Genomic DNA, 24,294 nt, shown 5'->3' with positions numbered 1-24,294 from the left:
AACAGATGATATTAGTCCATACATTGCTGTACCGCGTTCTGGCAAGCCAGGGTATGGCACCTCGACGCCCACGTGAAGGGAGTTTGTGTGACCCACCAACCCTTGTCACAGTGCTGGATTACAGGTGTGCGCTACACCCGCCCGGCTAAATCAATGATTTGATTGAGCTCTGTTAATGACCTTATGGGATTGTATTTGTTGAGTGTTTGTATAGTTTATATGCTGTATATGCAGTTGAGTGTCACTTTAGTCTATGCGCAATGCCATGCCATGTGAGTGTTATGTCCATGAGTGGCTCAGAGCTGTGTACAGGAGATGAATACTGCCATATGCTTGTTTGAACATGAAGCCATTTTGACTTCATTTTTCATAATCTATTTAGATATTTAGACATTCATTATGCTGGTCTGTTTGTCTTGTACATTTCTCTTAAGCAGTTGTTTCTGGTTCACAAAATACACATGGGATTTGTTTAAATGGTAAAACTGCGAGTGCGGCAGTGGCTCCACCCTCACCCTCGCTGCGTCCTTCTCTGCTGCATCACCGCCAGCGAGCTCGTGTCCATGGAGGGGGAGATGGTGCTAGATGGCGCCGTGGTGAGCGCCGCCTTCGATGACGTCATGGAGATGGGGATTGTGGGCACGGCCGCCGGCACGCTGTGGTACATCAACTGGACTGGAGCGCGCCAGCGTGCGGCTCGTCAGCGGCCATCGCGGCAAGGCAGGTGCCTGGCGGTGGCGGGCGGGGGGCTCAGAGCTCGTGAGCAGAGCGCCGAGAAAGCGCCGGTGTCCGGTACATTTTACCGCATCAGGCTGATGCGGCTATCTCCTGCACCAGAGGACGATAAAAGGCCACAGCGCAATTGGCATCACCGCTTTCAAACCATGAACCGCGTGGTAACGGCACTTGCCCGCTTCGCTCACTCGATGCCAGCATTTCAGATATTCACCATGACGTTACTCCTGAAGCCATCCACTGGCTCACTCACCCACCTGGACATGAAGGTATACACGTTGCTGATTAACTACCCTCCACTACCTTGAGAGACGATGATGGCTTGAGGAGGCCTTCGTCCAGCAGTGGATAGATCATGGCTGATGATGACAAATGCTTTCTACTCCGTGTTAAAGCCCTACTGAAGACAAAACTGTAATATCGATATCAATGAATTTGAAATATTTTCCTGGGGAGTGTCAAAGGCCCCGGTGTGGATTCACGCGACCTCACATTGCAACTGTGATGTTGCCCCAGGTGAACGACATCGCCTTCAGCCCCGATGGGAGCCAGCTGGCTAGCGGCTCGGAGGACGGGCTGCTGAGGGTGTGGTCCGTGCCCGACATGGAGCTGGCCGTGCAGTTCCAGACTCTGCACCGGGTGCGTGACCACGTCTCGGGCATAACCGCTCACCGTGGCCCTGGGTCATTTCCTATTTCAGTTTATTCAACTTAAAAAAAATGCATTGTCCGTAAATACACTCAATCAGACAAACATATTGTTGGGTGATGCGGTTGCACAAATAACAAAAGAACTTAACACATTCGTCAATGACACTACCTTTTTGTGTTTAGTTTGTTGTTCTTCCCCCACACCTAGGATTAGCACGGTTGGCTATGTACAATGTGAAAAAAGTTAAACATACATACAAAAAATTACAGGCAACGTTACGGGGCAATTGCTTATCTTCATAGCACATGAAGAAAGGTCACGACCCAAAATGTCTTTACCCGCTTGTGCTTAGCAGTCGCTGACTCTGCGCGATGTCTCACTGTCTAGAGCTGCACGTGCGTGGCGTGGCGCCCCACCGGCGCGGCTCCTTCGCAGGTGGCGGCCGGGTTCGGTGACGGGACACTTCGTCTATTCGGCGTGGCGTCCGCACGGACACTGCACAAGCTGCAGCCGCACGGCGCCGCCATCCGCTGCGTTGCGTTCTCTTCCGACGGTGAGGGAGCCTCGCGTTGATTGTGTTTTGAGCTGAGCGCCGTGGCACAATTCACTGGTGCAATTGTTGGACGCTTGCCTAAATAATCCCCATTTGGTCAGCAAAATACTCAAATAGGCTTTCATGTTGCAATCTTTGGCCCTTACCGGCAGGCTAATGCGCGCTTTCAGGCTAGGTGCTGAGTCACCATGTGCCGCAGAGGGACAGCTGCCACTGGGGGTGCCCTTTGAAGTGTTTGAGATGCAGTGCGGTGTAAGTCCCTTGTCGTGTGCCCCTGTGTGGAGGGCGCTATATAAAAAACTTTATTTTCATGATACAGTATAGTGGCTCGTGCCTCTAATCCCTCTCTTTGGAGGCAAGCGATGTGTTGCTGGATCACATTTGTGAACTTCCAAACCGATGAGCCTGTAAGGTGGCTGGGATGTGACATTACAGCAGAGTTGGCCCCTCATTTTGCGTGTGTTTTCTCTGAATGCTACAGTTTCTTCGAACGTACAGAACACTCGATAATAAAATTCCTTGATCAATGGCATTTTGTGTACATTTACTCTCACCCGAATGACTAAATCGCATTGTTTAACCGTTTATGTTGGCGGTGCTCTTTGAATGTTTTCCTTGACAGGCGAGGTGATGCTGACCGGTGGGGCGGACGGCCGCGTCGCTCTCAACAGCGTGCGCACGGGCCTCACGTTTCGCATGCTGAGTCAGCACGCCTCCTCGCCGATCTGCAGCCTGCAGTGCGCGCCCACACACGTACGTGTTGCGTGCCGTCGGAGAGAAGTTTACAGGAAGGGGTCTTCAAGGTGCCTCGGTGTCTATTGCTCTGGATGGAATCCCCCGGGCGTCTCACCTGCTTGCTGACGGCTGTTAAGTGATATGTCACTTGCATGTCACTTGGTTCGCTGCTGTTTGGCAGTCGTGATTTATTTGTGCAAAGTTACGTGTAATCTCTAAGCCCAACCTCTGGAGGGCGCAGGGTCTCCTTACGAATGAGCTACATGTTGCCGAGTGTGTCCATGTTCTGCACATTTTTGTCAGTGCACAAGCTGAAGAAAGGGCTCCCTTCTCCGTGGGAGTTATTTAGTCATACTTCACTGCTTTGGCAGGTGAATGAAGCTAGCATATTTGTATTATAAAAATAATTACTGATATTTGACGTATTAACACGTAGTCTTTCGCGACCAATATCCATAATACAGGTTTTTTTGGGTTAGATCGTGTAAATTTTCATGCTGTTGCTCAGGTTTTTTGGGTTGGTTCGCATAAATATTTACACGATCTAACCCAGAAAACCTGTATCATTATATATGCCGTATTGTTCACCTACAAAAGATGTTGCCACGCAGTTCTTTGTCCGTGTCCCTAAAGTCGCAGAACTGAATATGGAAAATCCTCTGTTGTATTTGATGCCTTCCGCACATGGAACATTATCCTGTCTGCACTATATTTAGAAACTATTCTGGAACAGTTGGTCTTCACTGAACTTCCAGATTCTTTGTTTGGAGGGTGTGAATGCATTTTTTTATGTAATTCAAATTACTCGTTTTTTTTATACTAAATTATCATCAACGTTTTTCTTATGTTTTACCAATAATGAATCTGTTATTAATAACTTTTAAAGTTGGCTTTAATCTTCAGCTATTGTATTATTAGCCTTCGTTTTGGACTTTGTATTTTTCTTTTAACACGTTCAAGCTAACATCGAAAGCATTAATGCATTAGCTCTGCACTTTTGTCTGGCTTTTATCTCTAATGGAGAGTTCACAATAACTCTCATACAGATCATCCAATAAAAAAATTAATGTTAGCATAAAGTCGTGTTGCCATTAGGCATTTAACCAAGAAAAACTGGCCAAATTGGTCAACGGGTTTTACCAAAAATTGGCCATAAGAATCAGCGCTCAAACCCGGCTAAGGCGACGACATCATTACTTCCATGCCTCACCTCCCCATCCAAGTGGCATTAGTGGCACACGCAACATCACACCTCATGCGCTGTGTGTCGTCATCTTGGTTTGTGGCTTGGAACATAGTGTTATTGCTCATTAAACAGTTAAGAATGCGTTATAGAATCCAATAATCTGAATGATATTTCTTGCTTGTTTATGTTCGACCCAGGTCTCTCTTTAAAAAGAGGCTTTTGGTCTCGATGATCTGTCACCGTGCTATAAAGGACTACCGCCACTGCTTGCGTTCTCACTCATACGAAATTAACCAACACATGCTCATCCTCCGAACAAAAAAGGATTGGAGAACAAATTGCAATGAGCGCTTCGACAAATGTACGTTGTAATCATTAACGTTGCCGATGTCAGCAGGCCAGCCCTGAAGGTCGCGACCTGTGGTTGGCCGCCAGTCTGGATCGGCGGATCAGTATCTGGAAAGCCGATTGGCCTAAAGACGAGTGCAATCTGGTGGACTGGCTCACCTTCCAGAGTCCATGTGAACAGCAGGTGAGAGCCCCCTTAAGATGTTCACAGACGCAAATGCAACACGACACGTGTCACGCTGCCGTGAAGATCACGTCTTTGAACGTTTGCGTTTGGAACGGAGGCGTTGAGCGATTCGCGTGACCACTGTTCTTGGTGTCCCACAATGCATTGCACGTCCCTTGAGTTTTTGCTTATGAGTCTAGTTGGCTTAAAGAAAGAGAAAAATGTCAAAACCCAATCTGGCTTTAGTTTTATGTGTGCATGCTCAGGAGTTTCACTGGCTGGCGGGTTTGTTTATTTAAACAAAGAGTGAAGCTCGTTTTGGAGTGTTGCCAGCGTTGTATTGCACGTTGTGTTTGGAGAACCGAGGAGGAGGAGGCTTCACATATGCAAGGCACAGGCAGGGGCACAGCTTTTCAATCGGCCGTGTGCACAATCCCGCCGCCGAGAGCACGTCGCTTCACGTCTCTCATGGAATTGCAGTGCGGAGCATTCAAAGACAAATTGATTATTTTTTTTCTCGAGCACTCACCGCTCTTATTGTCTGCCTCGGACAAGAAAACATGTTTGTTAGCAGTGGGAGGAGGGTGGGGACCTCTGGCAATTTAATACACTAAACAAACCACTTGTGTTTCCTCCAGGCCATCACAGTTTAGTAATGCATGTCCAAAATGAAAGCATTTACAAATTGCACACGGTAAAAGATAATACCGGCTAGTCAAGGGGGTTCATTGTATTGTTCCACTCACCACACAATGTGCAGCGCATGAGTCACTGCCGAAGGTTCAGAGAACCTGGGTCACTTGACTCCATTAACGTTAATTGAACGATTTATTCATTTTTTTCCTTTGCTTGCAATTTTGTGGAAATTTAACAGCCGCCTCCTTGCGATGCACAACGGGCTGCGAGGAAAGTCTCCGAGCCTGCCGACACACATGCATTGGGTTACGTAAAAAAGAACCCCGTGTTTTCTGAGCTCGACATCGGTTTTAACGAGACAATAAAAAGCGCGTTTTGATTTTCGATACCAGGAAGAGAAGCCGAGCGGGAGACTCCCACGGTGCAGCGTGCTCATTTGTCCGAGCGACCCGACCACTGTGGCGCACACGGGATTCGACTTGGAGACGGACGTCGTCTTTTACAGCCTGACCCTACGCCAGGTCAGTGGGTGACAGGTCAAAGAGTTTCTCGGGAAAGCCTCAACAATGTATGCCGTGCGCTCGTGACGGTGTTGGGGGCAGTGCCCACCTTCGTGTCAGCTTCGGCGTCGCGCTCGACAGAAGGCGAATCCCTTGGTTTTGTTGGTAACATTGGGGATCATACTTTAAAGTGTTTAGCGCTGCCTTAAAACAGTTGAGGCCATAATCTTTGGAGGCCTGCATTTTCTTTTAATGCTCTTTGGATTTATATATTTTTAGCACAGGCTCAACAATATTTGTGCCAAATTTCAGCTTCCTAACCATTCGGGAACATATTCTTGGTTCTTTCGGTAAAGTCACGTAGAAGGGAAACAATAAAATAATAAAAATATAAAACAATGAAATTCTCACGACGTTTCGACTGCAACACAAGCAATCACCTGATGATGAATTTTCTTGTTTAATATTTGTATTATTTAATTGTTTTCCTTCTACGTGACTTTACCGAAAGAACCAAGAATATGAATCCCTGCAATCATGAAAGCTTTAAATCATTCAGGAACATGTTTAGAATTTACATCAGTCACGCAGTCACGATCATATGCAAATTTTGTCTCTATAGTTCCACTCTTCATGTGATGTTCTTTGCTCAAGTAATTGGTCACCACGACCGATATCCACCAACATAATAAAGAATGGTGTAGTCTTTACCCTGTGATAAAGGTGTCGCAGTGAAGAATACGTCACGCACGTATTTTTTGAAATAATTGGGATTCTTTTTCTAAAGAGACATCAAAAGATGCTTGCCGTCACACACACACAGTAACACATGATTACAATGTCACAATTTTGAGAATGGCAGCACGTGCACAAGGAAAATTCGTACAATGCCTGTCGTGACACACGTTGAAGCGTGGAATATTAGTCACCACTTTCCCCGGCAAAGTAGCAGGCTCTGTGCATTTTCAAACCTCTGCAACGATAGCTTTTAAACCCATGCAAATTGAATGCACAATGGAGAGCATTAATGCCAAACCAAATTTTCTATTCGCACACGTTTCTTTAATAATGGGAATCATGTGCCGGTCGACCGGGCGGATGAGCGGGCGGGCGGGCGGGCGGGCGGGTGGGTGGGGTTGATGCCATTAAGCGGCGTCGGGATGTTTTCACAACAACGGCCCTCCATGTACGCTTGTGAGAGCGACGACGACGACGACGACGATCCCTGTTGTCGGACTCTTGCGCGCCATGTAGGCGGACCCCCTCTGAACCCCAGGGTGCACCGGCGGGGCCGGGCGCCAAAATCACAACCACATGGTCAGAGCGAACAACGGCAGAGCCTGATTATGGACGGTAAATCACCGAGCGCTGCCGCTGCTGCTGCGTGGGAAATGCGCTTGCGTGCCGCACGGCGCGTGATGGCCTCCGGGGGGTGCTTCGTCCAGCGGTGACGCCACCCGGATTTTGTCCGCTGGGAGGGGAGGTCCCCCCGTCTTGGTGGAGTCAATCCAAGGTTGTGCTCTCATCCACCCTGAGTTGACGCCACGAGTCCAACCGGGCGGCTTGCCGGCGCTGCGTCCGCCCCTGGGTCCAGCTGCCGGCTGGGCTGCGAGGGTAGATTGCTATTGTTTCTTGAGGGGGGGGGGGGGGGCGTGGGTGTAGTTCTCAAGCTAGGGTGGAACGCATTGCGGCTAAAGTTTCTGCAGATGGGCTTTTATTCTCTTCCAAAACTTTTGAGTGTGGACTTGATTTACTTGCGTGCTGATTTTTAATAACATCCAGACCCTTGCGAGTGATATTTGTTTTTGGTTACATTTTGCATGTGTTCGCCGGTGCGAACGCATTCAAATTGTAACGTTTTACAAGCATTGCTTCCTTTGGAACGATCGTTTGTGTACAGGACAGATGGAAGTGGTTTAGATATGTTCCTGCGTGAATTTTAAACAAAGCTTACTTTCATCGCTAGATTCAGTGACTTGAGCCAGTGCCGGTCTTTAATTGTGTTTAATTTTCCCCATTGTTTATGAGTTTTAAGTGAGAGATGTTATTGCAAAAAAGTTTACAATTATATTTCCCATTACAGTCCAGGCCAGCCTACTGGTTGAAAATGTGAGCTGGGACAGCATTTTTCAAACTTTCCATGCCCAAGCCCCCATTTCCTTGAATAATTATTGATCTGGACTTCCGTGCTTCCAACACCCAACCCTCCTTAACTCTCCGCCGTTATAAGTAAAGGAAATTGTATTCACTTATCTAAATCTGCAAAAGAAACCAACCCAATCGTGCATGTGGGTTTTTTTTTTTTGCGTCGGAAGGATGTCACCACGATACCATCTCATGTGACACCCCCACACCCCGAGTCAAGCCCTCCACTCCCTGGGGACGCCCGGTGTAAAACCAGCTCATGGTGTCTGTGCGTGCGCGTGTGCGCCGATGCCCATTCTCACGGTGTGTCTGTGTTTGTGTGCGCATGTGTGTGCATGTGTGTGTGAGTGTATGGGGACAAAGCGGGGAGCGGTAGTGCTGCGGTTAGTGCGCGACGCTTCGAGCCCGTCGACCCGAGTTCGATTCCCGCTCACGACGATTATCAGAACCGGTTTTGGGCCTCCCCTAGGTCGACTCACCCTCAAATGAGTACCTTGTGCGGTGTGTAAACATCGCCACATGGGGGACAAAGGGCATGGTGCAGGCCACCCACCCCCTCGTGTGCTGTGCCGGCCTTAAAACAGCACTTGACCCAACAGTCTGTTAAGGCTACACGGGGTCTTTTTCTGTATTTTTTTTGTATGGGAAGGTGTAGTGCATTGGTTAGCTTACTGCGCTGTAAACTCAGTGATTCGAGTTCATTTCCCGTTCATGACCAATGCACTGGTGAATATTTTAACCGGTCCTGGGCCTTCCCTAGGTCGACTCAGCAGTGCATGGTGCTCGCCACCCTTTCCCTCGTGTGCTGTGTCGGCCTTAATAGGCGTTTGCTAACAGGACATGCGCCAATAGTGTGTTAAAGGCGGTATGGCATCTTTGATTTGTTGTCATTGCTGGTGTGCTCATGCCAATTCCCGTGGTTTTCTTCTCGCAGGTCACACGCCGGATCCCTGTACAGGGCCACACAACTTGCCTCAGCCTGGCTCCCAGTGGGGACCACCTGGCTCTCGGCTCCACAGGTGGGACCGGCACGGCCGCTCTCGAACCGTCCGGCGTGGTTAATCGTGGCCGGCAGAAACCGCAGAGTCACGGAGGTCACGCGTCGCTCATTGCAATTGGCGAAGGAAATAATTACTGCTACATGTGTCCAGAGGGCCCATTGGCCGTTGTATGAAGTTTATTTTAGTTTTTGGATGTTAAACAAACCATTGTCTGTTTATATATTTAATTTGATTGACCACAAACCACCAAAAGGACGGGATAATAACTTTGTTAAATGCGGGATCCTGACACACAGCAACCTTGGCGAATGCACACAGATGGCTATGTTGGTGCGTGGAGAACAAACGCCTTGTTTTGTCATTTTCAAACTTTTACCAAGCGTGGTATGAATTACGTAACATGGCACTCCGAGGCACATGAAACGTGGAAATTATCCCTCCTCCAACAAAGCTGATGACTGCAGATTGGCTCGTGTCGGAAGCCGCTTTCCTGGGCACGCCTTCAAGGATCTTCGTCATCCACCTTTGAGATTTATGCTTTCCGGACACGGCAGTGCTTATGTGCTTATCAAATGTATTGATAAATGTGTACCCCCCCCCCCCCCCTATTTATTTGTGCCACGTGCAGAGAGGGCCCTGATGCTGATGGCGCCGGAGGGAGGGACGCTGCGGGACGCGGGCACGCACAGCGACGAGCCGCACGTCATTCGCTTCTCGCCGTCCGGAAGCGTTCTCGGCAGCGCCGCACACAATGAGATCTTTGTGTGGAGGCTGCTGTGTTAGGTGGAGGGGGGCCCTCGCTTCGCTCCCCTTCCCTCCCCCGCCCTCCCTCCCTGCGTGCGTCACAGCTGCCGCGGGGCCTGCTCAGTGTCACGCTCTCGGGAAAAGTGCGTGGCAGCGGCGGGGGTGGGGTGGTGGGCCGTTGTCGACCGGTGAGGAGTGGAAGGGGCTTAGAACAACGTGGCCGCTTGCCCAGATGGAGCTGTGCGCTAGTGGGGATATGGGAATACGTAAAACTGGAGCGATATTAAGCTGCAACTAATAGCTGTGTTTTGTTGGGTTTGACGATATTTTGTGGCACTGTAAATCTTAATGATACAACAGTGTTCTTTGTGCATGTGCATACATTTAAATCTGTGGTGGCAGATTTTTTTTAAAATCGGTTCTAAAGCGGCGTAAGGACTTCCGAGAAATTCTATGGAGTGAACGCTTTCCACTGATCAAAGCAACTTTTTTTTGTACTGGGTTGCTTTCATCCTACTGGGGAATACAAAATGTAACTTTAAAAACACAGCAGCCACCGAGGGATAGAAATAACAGTCGCAAGTTTTTTGGTCTTATTTGAGGTTGCGTTTAAAGCCCTGTATTTTTGTTCACACTTTTCTTTTAAATTTGAGACCATCTATTGGCCCTTTTATACATGTATGGGAGTGTCACCAACAGCAATAAGTTACAAAACACACAAGTATTGAAACAGTCCATATTTATTTGACATTTCATTTGCGCCTTTTGCAGCAGAGAAGTGTATGTATGAGTTGCTATCGCCTTTGACACTAGCTGTTTCTAAAACTATTCTGCCTTTCTATGCTGTAACTGTTTGTATAGCCCACAATGCGAGCTAATGGGCAGAGACTCGGGTGTCTGGAAATCCGCAGAATGGGGCGCCTCTTCCAGCGCTCGCAGTGGGTGTCTGTATAAACCGGTCATATTTGAAGGCAAACACTGTAAAGCCCCGAAGTCCATTAGGACATCGGCAGCGGTCTGTAACTTTCAGATGTTAAAAATGTCCTACAACAAAAAAAGGGGCCATGTAAGTCCCCGGAAGATTTGAACACGTCCGATATTTACATTGGAAATATTTATTTTCCTAGGTTTCACTGAAAGGGCGTTGCCCCGTTGATGTCGTGGTGATTTATTGTTTCAGCTCGTGGTGTTTTACACGCAACAGAAACTACAGTTTTGTTGGGAACGCGGTGAATTCACGTCGCTCGCACATCGCTGAACTTCAAGCTTTCACCACCGTGAACTTTGTTAAGTGGCGGAACAAGACATCGGGTCGTACGCGAGGACTTGACCATATTTTTATTTTTAAAAACGAGAGCAGCTGCCGAGAGAAAATGTACATCCAGACTAAGATTCGCATCTGACTTTTATATTGACTCATTGAACCAAGTACAAAGACGTGCGTCATTGTTGAGCAAACAAGTCAGCCTCTAAGTGTATGATAGAACGCCCGCGTTAATGATCGTGAGTGCAAAAGTCTGTAATAATGATACATGTGTCCAAAAAATATCTGATGCAAACTTCGTAATGCTCCGGAACCAATCTGGCCCCAGCTGTGAGATGTGGGATTTGGCATTGTATGCTGTAATGTTTATTTGGCAAGATAGAAATGTTATTTCTAACTTGGCTGTATTGTAATAGTTGCAATATTGCAGCCAGCTGTGTTTTACTGTGTCGTGTTATGTATGTAGCAGTCCAACTTGGCATTGAACATGTAAGCCACATCTTTTACAGAGGAAATTATGCAAACGGTACCTTGTTGCAATTAATGTTTTTTTACGTGGTTTACCATTTCGTTTTACAGATATCTTGATTTGTTTGAAATATTTCTGTATATAAACTTGTGCAAATAAGGACATTGCTTTGTGATGTAACATGAAATGAGATTTTTTGTTTCTCATGCATGCGTACACCCTGGTGCACAGACATCCGCTCGAGCAAGACAGGATTCATTTTGAGAGCTTCCTCTGCAGCTATATCAACGCCAGCGTCATTGGTGTTGCCTGTGATTGACAAGCGAACATAGGAAGAGCTCTTCACTGTGATAAAGGGGTCTTCACATCCAGTGCTGTTCATGCCAGCACTTTGAAGTCGATTCCAACCTTCTACGAGGTCCGGCAGCTGCTTAACTTCAGAGACTTTTTCTCCGAGGTCTAAGCTTAGTTTCATGACCACCACTCCCTTGCATTAAGACTTATACTTGGTCAGCATCCTCAGGGTGCCACTCCAATGCCTGTTCTGCTACCCCCCCCCCACCCCGTCCTGCTCAAACGCTCCATCTATCACAACTTCCCCTTTTTGTTTACGTCCACAATTTCTTGTGCTTTATTCTTAACGTCCGAGCTGTTTACCCAATCATTCCATCACAGTTTACGGCGAGCGTCCGCTGCTGTAGATGCTGGGATAAGAGGCGGTGGCAATCGTCACCCCTGCCTCGCTTGCTCATCCATCCGCCTCGATCATCAACACTCGCTCTTCCCGTTCCCCTCCGAATGCCCCCACGCTGCTTCCCTCTCCATCACGCCCGTTGCGTCTGGCTGTTGCGTGACACGACGAGCACACCGAATGAACCGGCGTCACCCCCCCCCCCATCAGTGGTGGTGAATGCGTCAGACCTGAACGTGGGGGGGGGAGATTACACAGAGCAGCATTGGGACGCACTGAGCATTCATGATGAGACGACATTCTGTATTCGTCTATTAAAACGAAATATGCAATGCTACTTGATTGAGAAAAAAGACATGAAGGGCTTTAAACCTTAGTCGTTCGCGTGCTGGAGCAGCATATGGGGGCCTTGACTGGTCATCGGCCAGCTGAGCCACCCCATCCCATGGTGTTCCAAGTACCTTTAAATCGTTGATTGTATCTCTCCAATTCTTTCGTGGCCTTCCTCGTGTCCGTTGTGTCTATATTGCAGTGCATTGCCTGCCCTACCATGTGGTTCTCATCTACGCAGTATCCATGAGGTCGGCTTGAATATCAAATTACATCTTGACTTAAAGCGTTCGTGACTGCAGGAATTCATATTCTTTGGGCCTTTCGGTAAAGTCACGTAGATAGGTTCAGATTAATGAAAATAAAATAAACAAAAGACTACAACATTTCTATCACAACACAAGCGATCATCATCAGGAGGAAAAAAGAGCCTCTTTTTTTGTTTATTTTATTTTCATTAATTTGAACCTATCTACTTGACTTTACCGAAAGACCCAAAGAATATTAAATTATAGTTGCAGATTACCTTTTACATTGTGGAACTTTGGCACAAATGGACAGTTTTTACGAAGTTTAACAATGAGTAGTTTATTATGAGTATATAATGAGTTCCATGTAAATGCATATGAAGTTAAACAAATATATTAATTCAGTTACAATTATTACATTTTAATATAGTCAGAACTGCATCGTATGAACAACGGTTAATGGTGAAGTTGTTATTTTGAATGAGCCGTTTGCACTGCAGACATCTCCGGCTACAGATCTTGATATCGAGTCTCTGAGATTGTCCACAGCAGCAGCAATCATCACACCGGACATTTAATACAAGGGAAATGATGCGTGTTATCTGATCGATTTTTCTATACATATAAGTAAAATCAAATGATGTTTAAACTAAAAAATAATTGGTTTGACCAAACCGTAGTCAATGTCACGTTTCTATTCCAGTAAATAAATCTCATCACGTGGCCCAAGATAAAAAAAAACAGCTGGCGATGAGCCGCGTGCGGCTCTGCATCTTTGGCTTTTAAGTGAAATATTTTGAGGACCCAGATCTACAAAAGAGGCAGTCACAGCAAGGAGAACATTGAACACTTCCACACTCGGCAAGAAGCGAGATCCCCCCCCCCTGCTGCCCTACTCACTTCTCATCAAGGGCTCCAAGCTCTCGCTCACCTCTGATGAGTGGCTGTGCGGTGTTTCGCAGACGCTGCTACAATCTTGGCGACCTGGATTCATATCCTGACCACGCACACCATCTGCTTAGAGGAAAAACAAATATTGGTTAAAGGCGCAGCCCTGCAATGTCTTTCTCACAGCACTGCTGGCAGAAGGGCCTCGCAATAGAGGGAGCTCTGTCGAAGCCCTCTAAGAGGGTTTTTGGTCGACAATGTTGATCAGACGTCTTGGAAGAAATGGGTACTTGTACCCACATTCTACCACGACATGGAGATGGGTTGGGATGTTTAAAGAACGTACCCATTGATTTAGATCAAACCAGAAACCTCTACATTGCAGGTCCAGTGTGCTAAACCATGACACCAAGACGCCATCCCCAGTCGGAGATCATTTGGTATCTAAACCCGTCTCGAGTTTTCAATTGGGTCTGCTCAGCTTCAGTTTCAAAGACCGTGTGCTGTTTATAAGCGTGAACACCTGGTGAGACAAAGGTGGTCGTGCATCGTTTTAAGTTCTCGCCACATCACCCTCGCGTGCCGTGCTGGCTCCTAATAGACGCTCACTATGTGTATGTGTGTGTTGGAACTTCTTTCGCTGCGACTGCATCCGCACGTGCGCGCAGGGGATCGTTCCCGCGTGCGTGGGTGGAATCGGATGGGCTCGCAGATAACGAAGTTGACGTGAGAGCGGAGGGAGGCAGTCGTCTCTGCAGATGTGACCCCAGTGAACCCTCCTCCCCAACCAGGCTGTCCCCCACACGCAGTCTGAAGCAAAGCAGCTGCCTCTGCCTGACCCCGAGTGTGACCCCAAGCTGTCACTCAATGCGCCGCGCCTTCAGAAAATGCTGCCGCGTTAATTTGGCGATGAAGCTCCAGGCAGTATTGAGCTCAGTGTCGTAGCGCGCTGATGTTCACATTCAGTCTGTGAGAAAGTCTTGAGCCATTGCTTTGAGACCAGTGGTCTTGATCTACACACAGTAACAGCATTTTAGAGCATCGTCAAGCGACAAATTGAATAGGTGTGCGAAGAATGGGTCTTCGCCGACGAATAGATGACAGCCCTAAGGCACGCAGAGACACAAGACTGGCGTCACCACGGCACCGCATCCCTCCACATTTAGAATCGGCAGCACGCGTTCAGAGTATTCGGCTGCCGCTATAAACGTCCACGTGATGAAAAGCCACTTGGTTGAGCTATCATTTGTGGCCAGGTCGCTTCTGAAAAATAAGCCGATAGCTCAATGGGCTTTACCTGGTCAAATAAAAAGTTAAACTATTCTGGCAAATCGCCCGAAGATGCTGGATGTAACTACCAGCGAAACGTCGTACAACTCAAATTCTAAATGTTGTGGATTCACTCTTCAAACACACCGGTGGGGTGAAGAAGTAACTAATTGGCGTTTTGTTAATGTGACACATTTTTTACTGATTGGCCGTGTCGGGTGGTGGAGGGTTGCGACACATTTATACGTTCGCGATCTAACCCAAAAGCCTTTTTGAATACAAATTATTTGTAAATGTTTGTAGTGACTTGCTTACCTTTCCTAAACTGTGCACGCGTGTCGCGTGTTTGTGCTGTTTGTTGTAACGTCCTCACCAGCCCCGACTGGACATCTGTGATAAAGAGCTTTATAGCTCATCGGATTCCTCCTGCGGTATAAACAAATCTGATTCTGAGGTCCACGAGCGTCAGGCGAGCGATGCCCCCCCCCCCTCGCCTGCTCCGTGTGACACGACCTGTCTGACCACCATCCAAATAGCCGTGACTTGTTTAGCTCTGGCCACTAAGTCATGTTTTAAGATGGGGGGCGGGGTCTGTCCAAAACGCACACGCAGTCAATCATATTGAATGCCCTCCCTGCCAAGTGCGAGAGACCATTCGCATTGGTGCAGAAGGTAAAACCATTTCTGCACTGCCTCAATTGATTTAAACAAGGGCCGTTGTGCAACATTGCCACCATCACCACCACCATCATCAGTAAAGCTCCATCAACACCCTCTGAGGAGAGCCTGACGCCTACTGCTGCTGCTGCTGTATGTTTGGAGTTTGCGATGTCTCTCTCCCCGTGGTCGTGTGGATTTTTCTCCGGGTCCTCCTGTGTTTCCCTCCACATGTAGAATCAACTTCACGCGTCTAGAGTTTTTGGCTGCTGCGAAACATGCCAAACATGCCAAACATGCGAAACATGCCAAGCCACTTGGTTGAGATCGCCAGGTCGCTTCTGATAAATATCCACGGAGCTCAGTGGGGCCTTACTTGGTAAAATAAGAAATCGTTTAAATCTCATTCAAACCGAACGTCTCTCTCTTTTTGTTGCTTTCAAACGAGAGCCGGGTCACGGCGGGACAGCCGCAGCAGCTCGGGGTCGATTGAACGCTTTTCACATCTCGGCACAAGGCGTCACCGACGCGCCTCTCAGAGGGGCTCGCGGCTGTCACGATCGGCCCCCGGAGCTCTCGCCGCGTGCTCCCTCGACGTGGACGTCCACCTCAAGCGACGCGTAACCACGAGGATGAGTTTGTGTAACGGTGAACTTCTTTCGCGCCGTACGTAACCATCGTCGGAGTGTGCGGGGAGGGGGGGGGGGGACAACAAACAGAACACGCGCCAAACAAAACGATTTTAAAGAAATTAGTTTTCGATCTAGATTTAAAAGTGCATAGCTCCACTGGCTTCCTAATATCGGAAGGAAGAGCGTTCCAGACGGCCGCGGAAGCGCATCTGAAATCGCGCGGTGCAGTGGCCGTCTTTGTTCGATGGCCATCCAGAAGCCGGTACCGTGGTAGACTTCATTACCCCTGCCGAGAACCCAGCCTCGGATTCAATCTCTTAAACCCACTCACGCCTGCTCTCGATGTAGCCTCTTTGAGTTACCGCACCTCCGATTAGCACGGTTGGCTAGGTACGGTGCGAAAGAAGTTCAACATTCATATATTTCGTCGTTTCTTTGCAGGCCCGTGTTAATGTGTGTGTGTGTGCTCGGCGTACGTATTCGGTTATGATTTGTGCCAGACTTTGCAGCCTCCTTCCTCGATTTTTTTCAGTGGCTTCCTGCAGTTCACTTCCATTTGTTGTCATAACGACGACTGGTCAGCAAACGCGAGGGGTGCGCGTTCAACACAATTCTCCGTGTATGTGTGTCTTTCGGCCTTTTATTCCTCCAAGACACTTTCGTTAACGGCGTCCTGCTCGCTCGTGTCTCTTCAACAACCTCGGCGGGAGTGTCAATCTCCTTTGCCCGACTCCACTCTGTCTCTGTTCTGTTGTGTGCCCCCCCTCCTGCCCATGACTGGGAGTCTAACCCATGGGCCTGCAACCGTAGGGCACACACACGAACACACAACACCCCGTGTAGAATCACCCCGTGAAGAATCACCCCGTGAAGAATCACACCGTGTAGAATCACCCCGTCTAGAATCACCCCGTGTAGAATCACCCCGTCTAGAATCACCCCGTCTAGAATCATCCCGTGTAGAATCACCCGGCCGTGGCACAAGCAGGCTGGTGCACCTCCCCACACACTCCACTCCGAGATTGGACTTTGCGTGAAGACGCGTGCAGTCGCCGCGGTGTGAATGGTCGGCAGGCTCGCTGCACTTGCAATTCACTCATGTCGTGAAATGTCACAATAATAACTGGAAGGGGATACGACGGCTCGTTGTTTAGTTTATTGTAGACCTGCCACCAACGCTCACGATTGTCTTTGAGTTACGGAGCAGCGTCTGTTTTCACAGGGGGCGTCGGAAAAAGGGTCGGGCTTCAGTGGGAGTGGCCACAGACAAGTCACGTGGTTTACGGGAGGCTTTCGCTGATTTAAATACAGATGTAGATGCCACTGGTTCTTCACGTTCTGCAGATGTAGATGCCACTGGTTCTTCACGTTCTGCAGATGTAGATGCCACTGATTCTTCACGTTCTGCAGATGTAGATGCCACCATCGCCATCTATTGCGCGGCGGTTGAACTTACGACTCTCGGTCCGAGCATGCAACTGGACATATGGACAGGTTTGTTCGTATCTCTGAACGTTCGTAATTCGAATGTTCGTAAGTAGATGAGTCCCTATAATGACCATAATATATATTTTTGGGGTTAGGTCGCATAAATAAAAATGTGTCGTTAAACCCGCCACCACCCGACACAGCTAATTAGCAAGGCTTGTCACGTAAACAGAAAATGACAATTCGTTACCAGTACAGCACACTTGTGTGTTAGAGCCAATCCACAACATTCACAATCTGAGTACGACGTTTCGCCAACTAGCATCATCAGGCGGACAGCCAGATTTGTGGTTGCCCTGTATTCAGATATCTGTCCGGGAAGAAAATAATGTCGCTCAAGTCTAAGATCCATTAACCCACGGCAACGGTCCTCGCCAGAGCATTCTGAGTTGTGAATCTTGGACGCTCGCAGCAGACGCGGAGAGACGAATGGGCAGTAGTTTGAGATTTTGTGTTTTTTTCGCAGCTTTGTGCTTGTACCCTGCTGCAGGCACGCAGCGACCCGCGCGGGTCACTGCGTTCAGAGAGCACGAGGGGAGCGAGAGGCGACGACGCCAGGAGCTGTTGGTGTCTCTGGGTTGTGGGCAGTGTAGAGGAGACTCGAGTCGATGGCGGAGTTGGAGTGGGTGGACTACTCGAGGAGTGGAGGAGTGGTTGGAGGGAAGGGAGATGGGGTTTGCGAGTCTTCGTCTTTGTATGACCACCACCACCTCCCACCACCACCACCTCCCACCACCACCTCCCATCACCACCACCTCCCACCACCACCACCTCCTCCTCCTCCCACTCTCCACCTCCCCCCTCCCCGTGACTCTTCTGTCCATTCGGCAGCGCTGGCCGCTGCTCTCTTCTCGCTGCTGCTGCTGCTCCGCGCAGCGCCCGCTCGCTGTCACAACACGATTGCAATTATTTGTTGATGTTAATGATGTATTTTGTTTTTTTACGTATATGCTAAAATTTATATATTTTAAAAATGCATGGAATAATCGATAGCAACAGCGGCAACATTTAATCATCGCTGCGACGCCGAAGGACGGTTGGATATTCTCCTCTGGAAGATGCAGCTGCTGGTGATGATGATGATGACGCACGCAGAACCCGAGTTCTGTGCGCTGTAGCGCGTGAACTCTGCTCACTGAACTCTCATCCCTACTGCACCACCACCACCTTTACCACTACCATCTTTACTACCACCACCTTTACCACTACCTTTACCACTACCACCTTTACCACCACCACCTTTACCACTACCACCTTTACCACTACCACCTTTACCACCACCACCTTTACCACCGCCGCCGCCTTAACCACTACCACTTTTACCACCACCACCTTTACCACTACCACCTTTACCACCGCCGCCGCCTTAACCACTACCACCTTTACCACCACCACCTTTACCACTACCACCTTTACTACCACCACCTTAACCACTACCACCTTTACCACTGCCACTTTTACCACCACTACCACTGCCACTTTTACCACCACTACCACCTTTACCACCACCACCACCACCACCTTTACCACCGCCGCCGCCTTAACCACCACCACCTTAACCACTACCACCGCCACAAGCAACGTCAACTTCACGACCACGAGGTGCCGGGTGGCAGGAGGCGGCCCATGCTGCTGCTGCTGCTGCTGACATGAGCCGCGTCGTGGGGCAGAGAGTGGGACCCGAGGCCCTGCAGCAGCAACAGCAGCAGCAACAGCAGCAGCAGCAACAGCAGCAGCAGCAACAGCAGCAGCAACAGCAGCAGCTGAATCAGCAGCTGCACAAACACCAAGACCAGCAGCAGCAGCAACAGCAGCAGAGCAAGCAAGAGGAGCAGCAGCGGGAACAACAACAGCAACAGCATCACAAACAACGAGACCAGCAGCAGATGAGCAAGCAAGCGGAACAGCAGCAGCATCAGAGTCATCAGCATCAGAGTCATCCGAGTGCGGGCTGCGAGGTGGTGCGCGCGAAGCGAGCCGCGCTGCGCTACGATCGGCTGCGGGGCGCGTCCGGGGGCGCCGAGGCGAGCTGCTCGGGCTGCGTGCTCCCCTTCAGCCTCGTGGCGCTGCTCGTCGGAGCCGTCGACACGGCGGTGGCGTGCGCCTCGAGCCCCCGCGACTCGGTGGTGACGCTGCTGGGAGTCGCTCTGCTCGCGCTCGGGGCCGGCCTCCTCGTGGCGGTGGCCGCTTGCCGCGTGACCCGGCGGCGGCGGCGGCAGGGCGCCGACGAGAAGACCGCTTCGGGCCTCGGCGGCACGGGGACTCCTCCAGACGCCACCCTCGTGGTGGTGGCGGCTGTGTGAGCGCGTCGCGCGTCGCTCGTCGCTCGCGGGTGTTGGCGTCCGTTCTCCTCGTCCCGGTCGCGCGCGCCGCGATGAGTCGCCGCGCGCGCGGCCGGGCGCGGGGCCCGTCTCCCCCGAGGAGTGCGCAGAATCACTCGGGGCTCGGTCTCACGCCGTGCGCGTGAGGTCGTTTGCGCGCTGCACGCGTCCGATGATTGGTGAACACGTCCCGCCGTGGCCTGCAGGCGACGCGGGAGCGCGCCGAGAGAAGATTTGCAGCCACGAGCAAGGAGCGCGGGGTGGACGGAGGAGTCGGCTCTTGCTGGATGATGATGATGAAGATGATTATTGGTGATGTCGTTGTTCGGAGGTGCGTGGCCTCGGTCGAGAAAATTCCGAATCCGTGTGCGGACCGACACGAGGGTGTGTGGACTAGCGGCGGGGTGGACGTGCCGCGTCTGCGACCACCGCCGCCGCCAGCAGCAGCAGCAGCAGCGTCACGTCCAGCGCACAGCGACTCGAACCCGCGACTCTTCTTGCGGAGGAAAGGCAGAGAGGCGGCTGGCTGTCTCTAGCTGTCCTTGGCTGTCTCTAGCTGTCCCTAGCTGTCTCTAGCTGTCCCTGGCTGTCTCTAGCTGTCTCTGGCTGTCTCTGTTTCAATCCGTCTCTGGCTCTGACTCTCTCCGTCGCGAGCTGGCTGTCCCTGACTCGGCTCCGACTTGTCTCTCACTCGATCTGCCTTGTCTAAGCCTCTGTGTGTGGGCGAAGCGAGGCTGGAACACGGACGGCACGAACCATCGACGCGTACAGGAGCAGCAGCAGCAACAGACATCGAGCGGCAGCTGCGTCGGTCGTGGCGCGTTTCGTGCGCTCGCAGTGCATGCCGAGAGTGGCCTTTATATCAATACACTGCTGGATTGGGGGGGGGGGGGGGGTTGACCATACTTCACCACGCTGGTCTTTGCAGATTGGTGAGGAGGAGGGGAGCATTGTCGCGGGAGCATCGAAGTACATTATACATACACCACGCAGAGCAGCCACCGCTGCCGGCGATGGCAACTTGGCATGCACGGCGGTCGATCCAATCCGGACACGTTCCAGGCCGAGTCCCGCTTAGCTTCCGCTGATCTCAGGCGCGCTATGAACACAGAATACGATCTGACGAGATTGGGAGCATTCCGCTAATTGGTGCACAGGCACACATTCCACTAACAACATTGTACACCTTTGTCATTAACTCCGCATTAGAGCAGATCAATATACAACTGGCTGACGTTTCGCGCAATGGCTCTTCTTCAGTAGAGAGAGAGCTGTAACGGAGCGGTGGCGCAGCGGTTCGCGCCGTTGCGCTATGAACCCGGCGACCCGAGTTCAGTTCCCGAGCACGGCTGTCATCAGTGGCGAGTGTGATCGGAACCCGTAATACGGTTGGTGAAAGAACCAATTCATGCGCCAGTTTAAAACTGTTGGTGAAGGAGACACTCCCAGCCACGAGTGAGCCCATCCATCTGCGCCGTCTCTAAATCCTGAACAAGGGTCATTGCCCGAAACGTTAGCCAATTATATATATCGAGCGGTAGCTCATGAGAAGTGATGTTTTGTCTGCTCCGTGTGCTGGTGTTTGTTGATCGAAATGGATTCACGTCGTCAACACACTCGGCTCTGATGTTGTAGCTGCAGTCAAGGACAGTGCGTGCGGATCTGCCAGACACGATTGAACCTTCTCGTGCATTCGCTTGTTAAATGCAAAACTGTTGTTTGGTTCTGTCTGATTTTAGAAGACAAATTAACTACAAAATGCGTTCAAATGTATATCATATAATTGCATAGCAATCATACACACGTGTACTGTATATCGTAGCAGTCCACCAACTGTGAACATGATGCATGAGAAAGCCAGTGAGACAGACTTTGATTTGCGTGCCTCGGCGGTGAGATGTTAACTACCTCGCCTGGTATACAGGAGGTCGTGGGCTCGACCCTGACGCCTGCTGCTGTATATGTTTGGAGTTTGCATGTCTCTCGCCGTGGTCGCGCGGATTCTTCTCCGGCTCCTCCGGCTTCCCTCCCCCTGCCCCCTCACATTTAGAAACCAACATCACGAGTTTAGAGTATTGTGCTGCTAGAAATGTCCACGTGATGAAAAGCCACTTCGATGAGCGAGCTATCGTTTGTGATAGCCACGTCTCTGGCCAGCTCCCTGGCCACAAATTCTCGAGCTCAGTGAGCCTTCAATTTTTTAGTTTAGACTTTCAGGAGCGCCGTAGTGATGACGTCGCCGTGGAGGAGCGACTGCGGTGGGTCCCAAGACGCCACTTTAGCGACTCTCTGTGCCCGAGTTGGTGCGGGGCAGCTCTGGGTCAAGGCACGAGACTTTGCTGCTGCTGCTGTTGTTCGCGTCTTGGGCCATGGCCACGTCTGTGCGGGTGTTCGGAGAAGGGATTTGTGATTGACAAAACATCGACAGCCGTAACAACAACAACGAAAAACAACTGCAACTTGACAGTCTGTGTGTCAGTGGGTCATTCACAGAGCTACATTGAGAAATGCGCCTTTGATCCAGAGTCGAGTGAGGGTTCATTCTGATCGGATGGAACCAGGGACCCACCGTATGGATGATGATGATGATGGTCTATGTTTACCCTTTAGACCTCGAGCCTAGGTGTAACAACAACGACAACAAAAAATCGTGGTCGAAAATTGAAATCCGCTCCGCAAGTTCCTGGCCACCGCGTGCGACCGAGACAAAGCGAATCGCTTCAGTTGGCAAAACAATTCGTGAACGGGTGATCCAGTGCGACGTTTGTGTCGGCTGAATGAGTGACGGAGCCGTCGATGGGACCACGGACGTTCTCCGAGGGAGGACGAAGCGTACCGAGCCAGCGGAACGTCGCCGTGAGACGCGGAGAGGGTTGCCTCCGTGCAGAGGTCGCAAACGGGTTTTGATTCCTTACCCGTACCCGGCCGCACCAGGGTCGCAAACGGGTACTCGTACCCGGCCGTACCCGTACCCTACCCGTACCCAGCTGGGTACGGATAGGGTACGGGTATCGGGTACCTGATTGCGACCTCTGGGATGAAGCCATGTTGCAGGCGCGGGTGGGTTGATTCTAGGAACTTGAATTGTGAGAAGAGACAAGACGTTGGGAAATGAGTGACAAACAGTTACTCACCAGTGACTCACGGCCTACCCGTACCCGGCCGCACCAGGGTCGCAAACGGGTACCCGTACCCGGCCGGGTACGGGTAGCCGGGTATCGGGTAGGGTACGGGTATCGGGTACCCGGTTGCGACCTCTGCCTCCATGGCTTCGATCGCTCACCACGATATTTGTGACATCGACCATTCGTGAGATCGTCGCACGATTCTTCCATCAAGTCATCGGCTGCACCGAATCGGACTCTTCTCGAGGGCTGGTGCAGCGCACACAAAGGAAGGGACCGGCTCCGAACCCACCCAGCCCCTCCCCCCTCACCCTCCTTACAAGAACCCCCCACCCCTCTTAACAATAACAACACGAAGCAGAAGAAATAACAGAAACAAGACGAAGAAACTTCCTCGAGGAGCGGACCGCGCCTCGTGGCGCCGAAAGAGGAGGAGCGGCCGCTGCTGCCGCCGCTGCTGCTGCTGATGATGTTGTTTGTTTCTGTTGACGATGTTGTTGTCGTTTGTTGTTGATGCTGCGGTTCGGTGTTGAACCTGGCCCCGTGGCGGCGCGCGCTCTATTTATCAGTCGCATTGTTTCTAAATATTTATAGCGCAATAGCGGGCGAGAGTAAGTCACTGATTGTGACCACAGTTACACGTCTGTATTTAATTATATGGTTTTTTTTGTCAAACTGATGTTTGGAAGTGTGTCTTTCCTGTGTGTCTGTCCGTGTGTGTGAAGCCTGCTTGCTAACAGCACTTGCCCCAACAGTCTGTTCAGGGCTTTTTTGTGTGGGTTCTGGCTATACACAGCAAGTTGACACAGTGGGGGGGGCACAGGTGATGCATCGGCCAGTAGTCATCTCAGTCAGTGGACCCATGCCACCTGGGTCTGTCCCGTGACCTCCCGCTGCGAGCGGGCGTTCGACATGTCACGTGGCCTCAACGTGCACGTAGCCTGGCACAAGCGCCGTGGTGACGCCACACCCACTCAGTGGCGGTTGTTGTTGTTGTTGTTGTTTGTGGAGAGCGGTAGTGCAGGGGCGGCCTGCCCGGGGCAGTGTGGAGCGGGTGCCCCCCCCCCACCCCTCCGCCACAACCCCCTGGGGGAGCTCCACGGAGGCTCCACTCTCTCCCTGTGCAGCTCCACCCTGTTCCAAGGCACTTTCCTGTCCCGAGACCCGAATTCTCTCTCCCCACCCACCCACCCCAATACCTCACCCCCAGCCCCCTGCCATCGACTCCACCACCCCGCACGCCCCCCCCCCCCCAGCCATCCACTCCCACCACCACCATCATCCACTCCCACCACCACCATCCACCACCACCATCCACTCCCACCACCACCACCATCCACTCCCACCACCACCACCATCCACTCCCACCACCACCACCATCCACTCCCATCACCACCACCACCATCCAGTCCCGCCACCACCATCCACTCCCACCACCACCACCATCCACTCCCACCACCACCATCCACTCCCACCACCACCATCCACTCCCACCACCACCACCATCCACTC

General features: G+C 50.8%; 2 protein-coding genes across 2 annotated transcripts in view; both read left to right on the top strand.

Moving 5' to 3' along the window:
• LOC133340966 (WD repeat-containing protein 90-like) overlaps positions 1-11,294 on the top strand; it is a 34,662-nt gene extending 23,368 nt beyond the window's left edge. Inside the window, 9 exon segments of the mRNA XM_061549513.1 lie at positions 551-677; positions 679-720; positions 1,252-1,374; positions 1,774-1,939; positions 2,562-2,692; positions 4,258-4,392; positions 5,403-5,531; positions 8,590-8,674; positions 9,285-11,294. Coding sequence (XP_061405497.1) covers positions 551-677; positions 679-720; positions 1,252-1,374; positions 1,774-1,939; positions 2,562-2,692; positions 4,258-4,392; positions 5,403-5,531; positions 8,590-8,674; positions 9,285-9,439 — 1,093 coding nt within the window. The 3' untranslated portion in view covers positions 9,440-11,294.
• Positions 11,295-18,090: 6,796 nt separating this feature from the next.
• LOC133340646 (AT-rich binding protein-like) lies at positions 18,091-23,427 on the top strand. Its single transcript, XM_061549040.1, has 2 exons — positions 18,091-18,716; positions 18,906-23,427. The coding sequence occupies exon 2, from the start codon at positions 18,986-18,988 to the stop codon at positions 19,637-19,639; it is 654 nt and encodes a 217-aa protein (XP_061405024.1). The 5' UTR covers positions 18,091-18,716; positions 18,906-18,985; the 3' UTR covers positions 19,640-23,427.
• The last annotated feature ends 867 nt before the right edge of the window (positions 23,428-24,294 follow it).

Source organism: Lethenteron reissneri, chromosome 10, assembly GCF_015708825.2.
Source record: "Lethenteron reissneri isolate LAM-NWPU_2019-01 chromosome 10, ASM1570882v1, whole genome shotgun sequence".
NCBI classification, from domain to species: domain Eukaryota; kingdom Metazoa; phylum Chordata; class Hyperoartia; order Petromyzontiformes; family Petromyzontidae; genus Lethenteron; species Lethenteron reissneri.
The sequence above is the reverse complement of the archived record's forward strand: the minus strand, read 5'-3'. Positions and strand labels throughout refer to the sequence as shown.

Excerpts from the sequence above, each read along its gene's own strand:
- LOC133340646 (XM_061549040.1), top strand. The coding sequence starts at position 18,986 with ATGAGCCGCGTCGTGGGGCAGAGAGTGGGACCCGAGGCCCTGCAGCAG.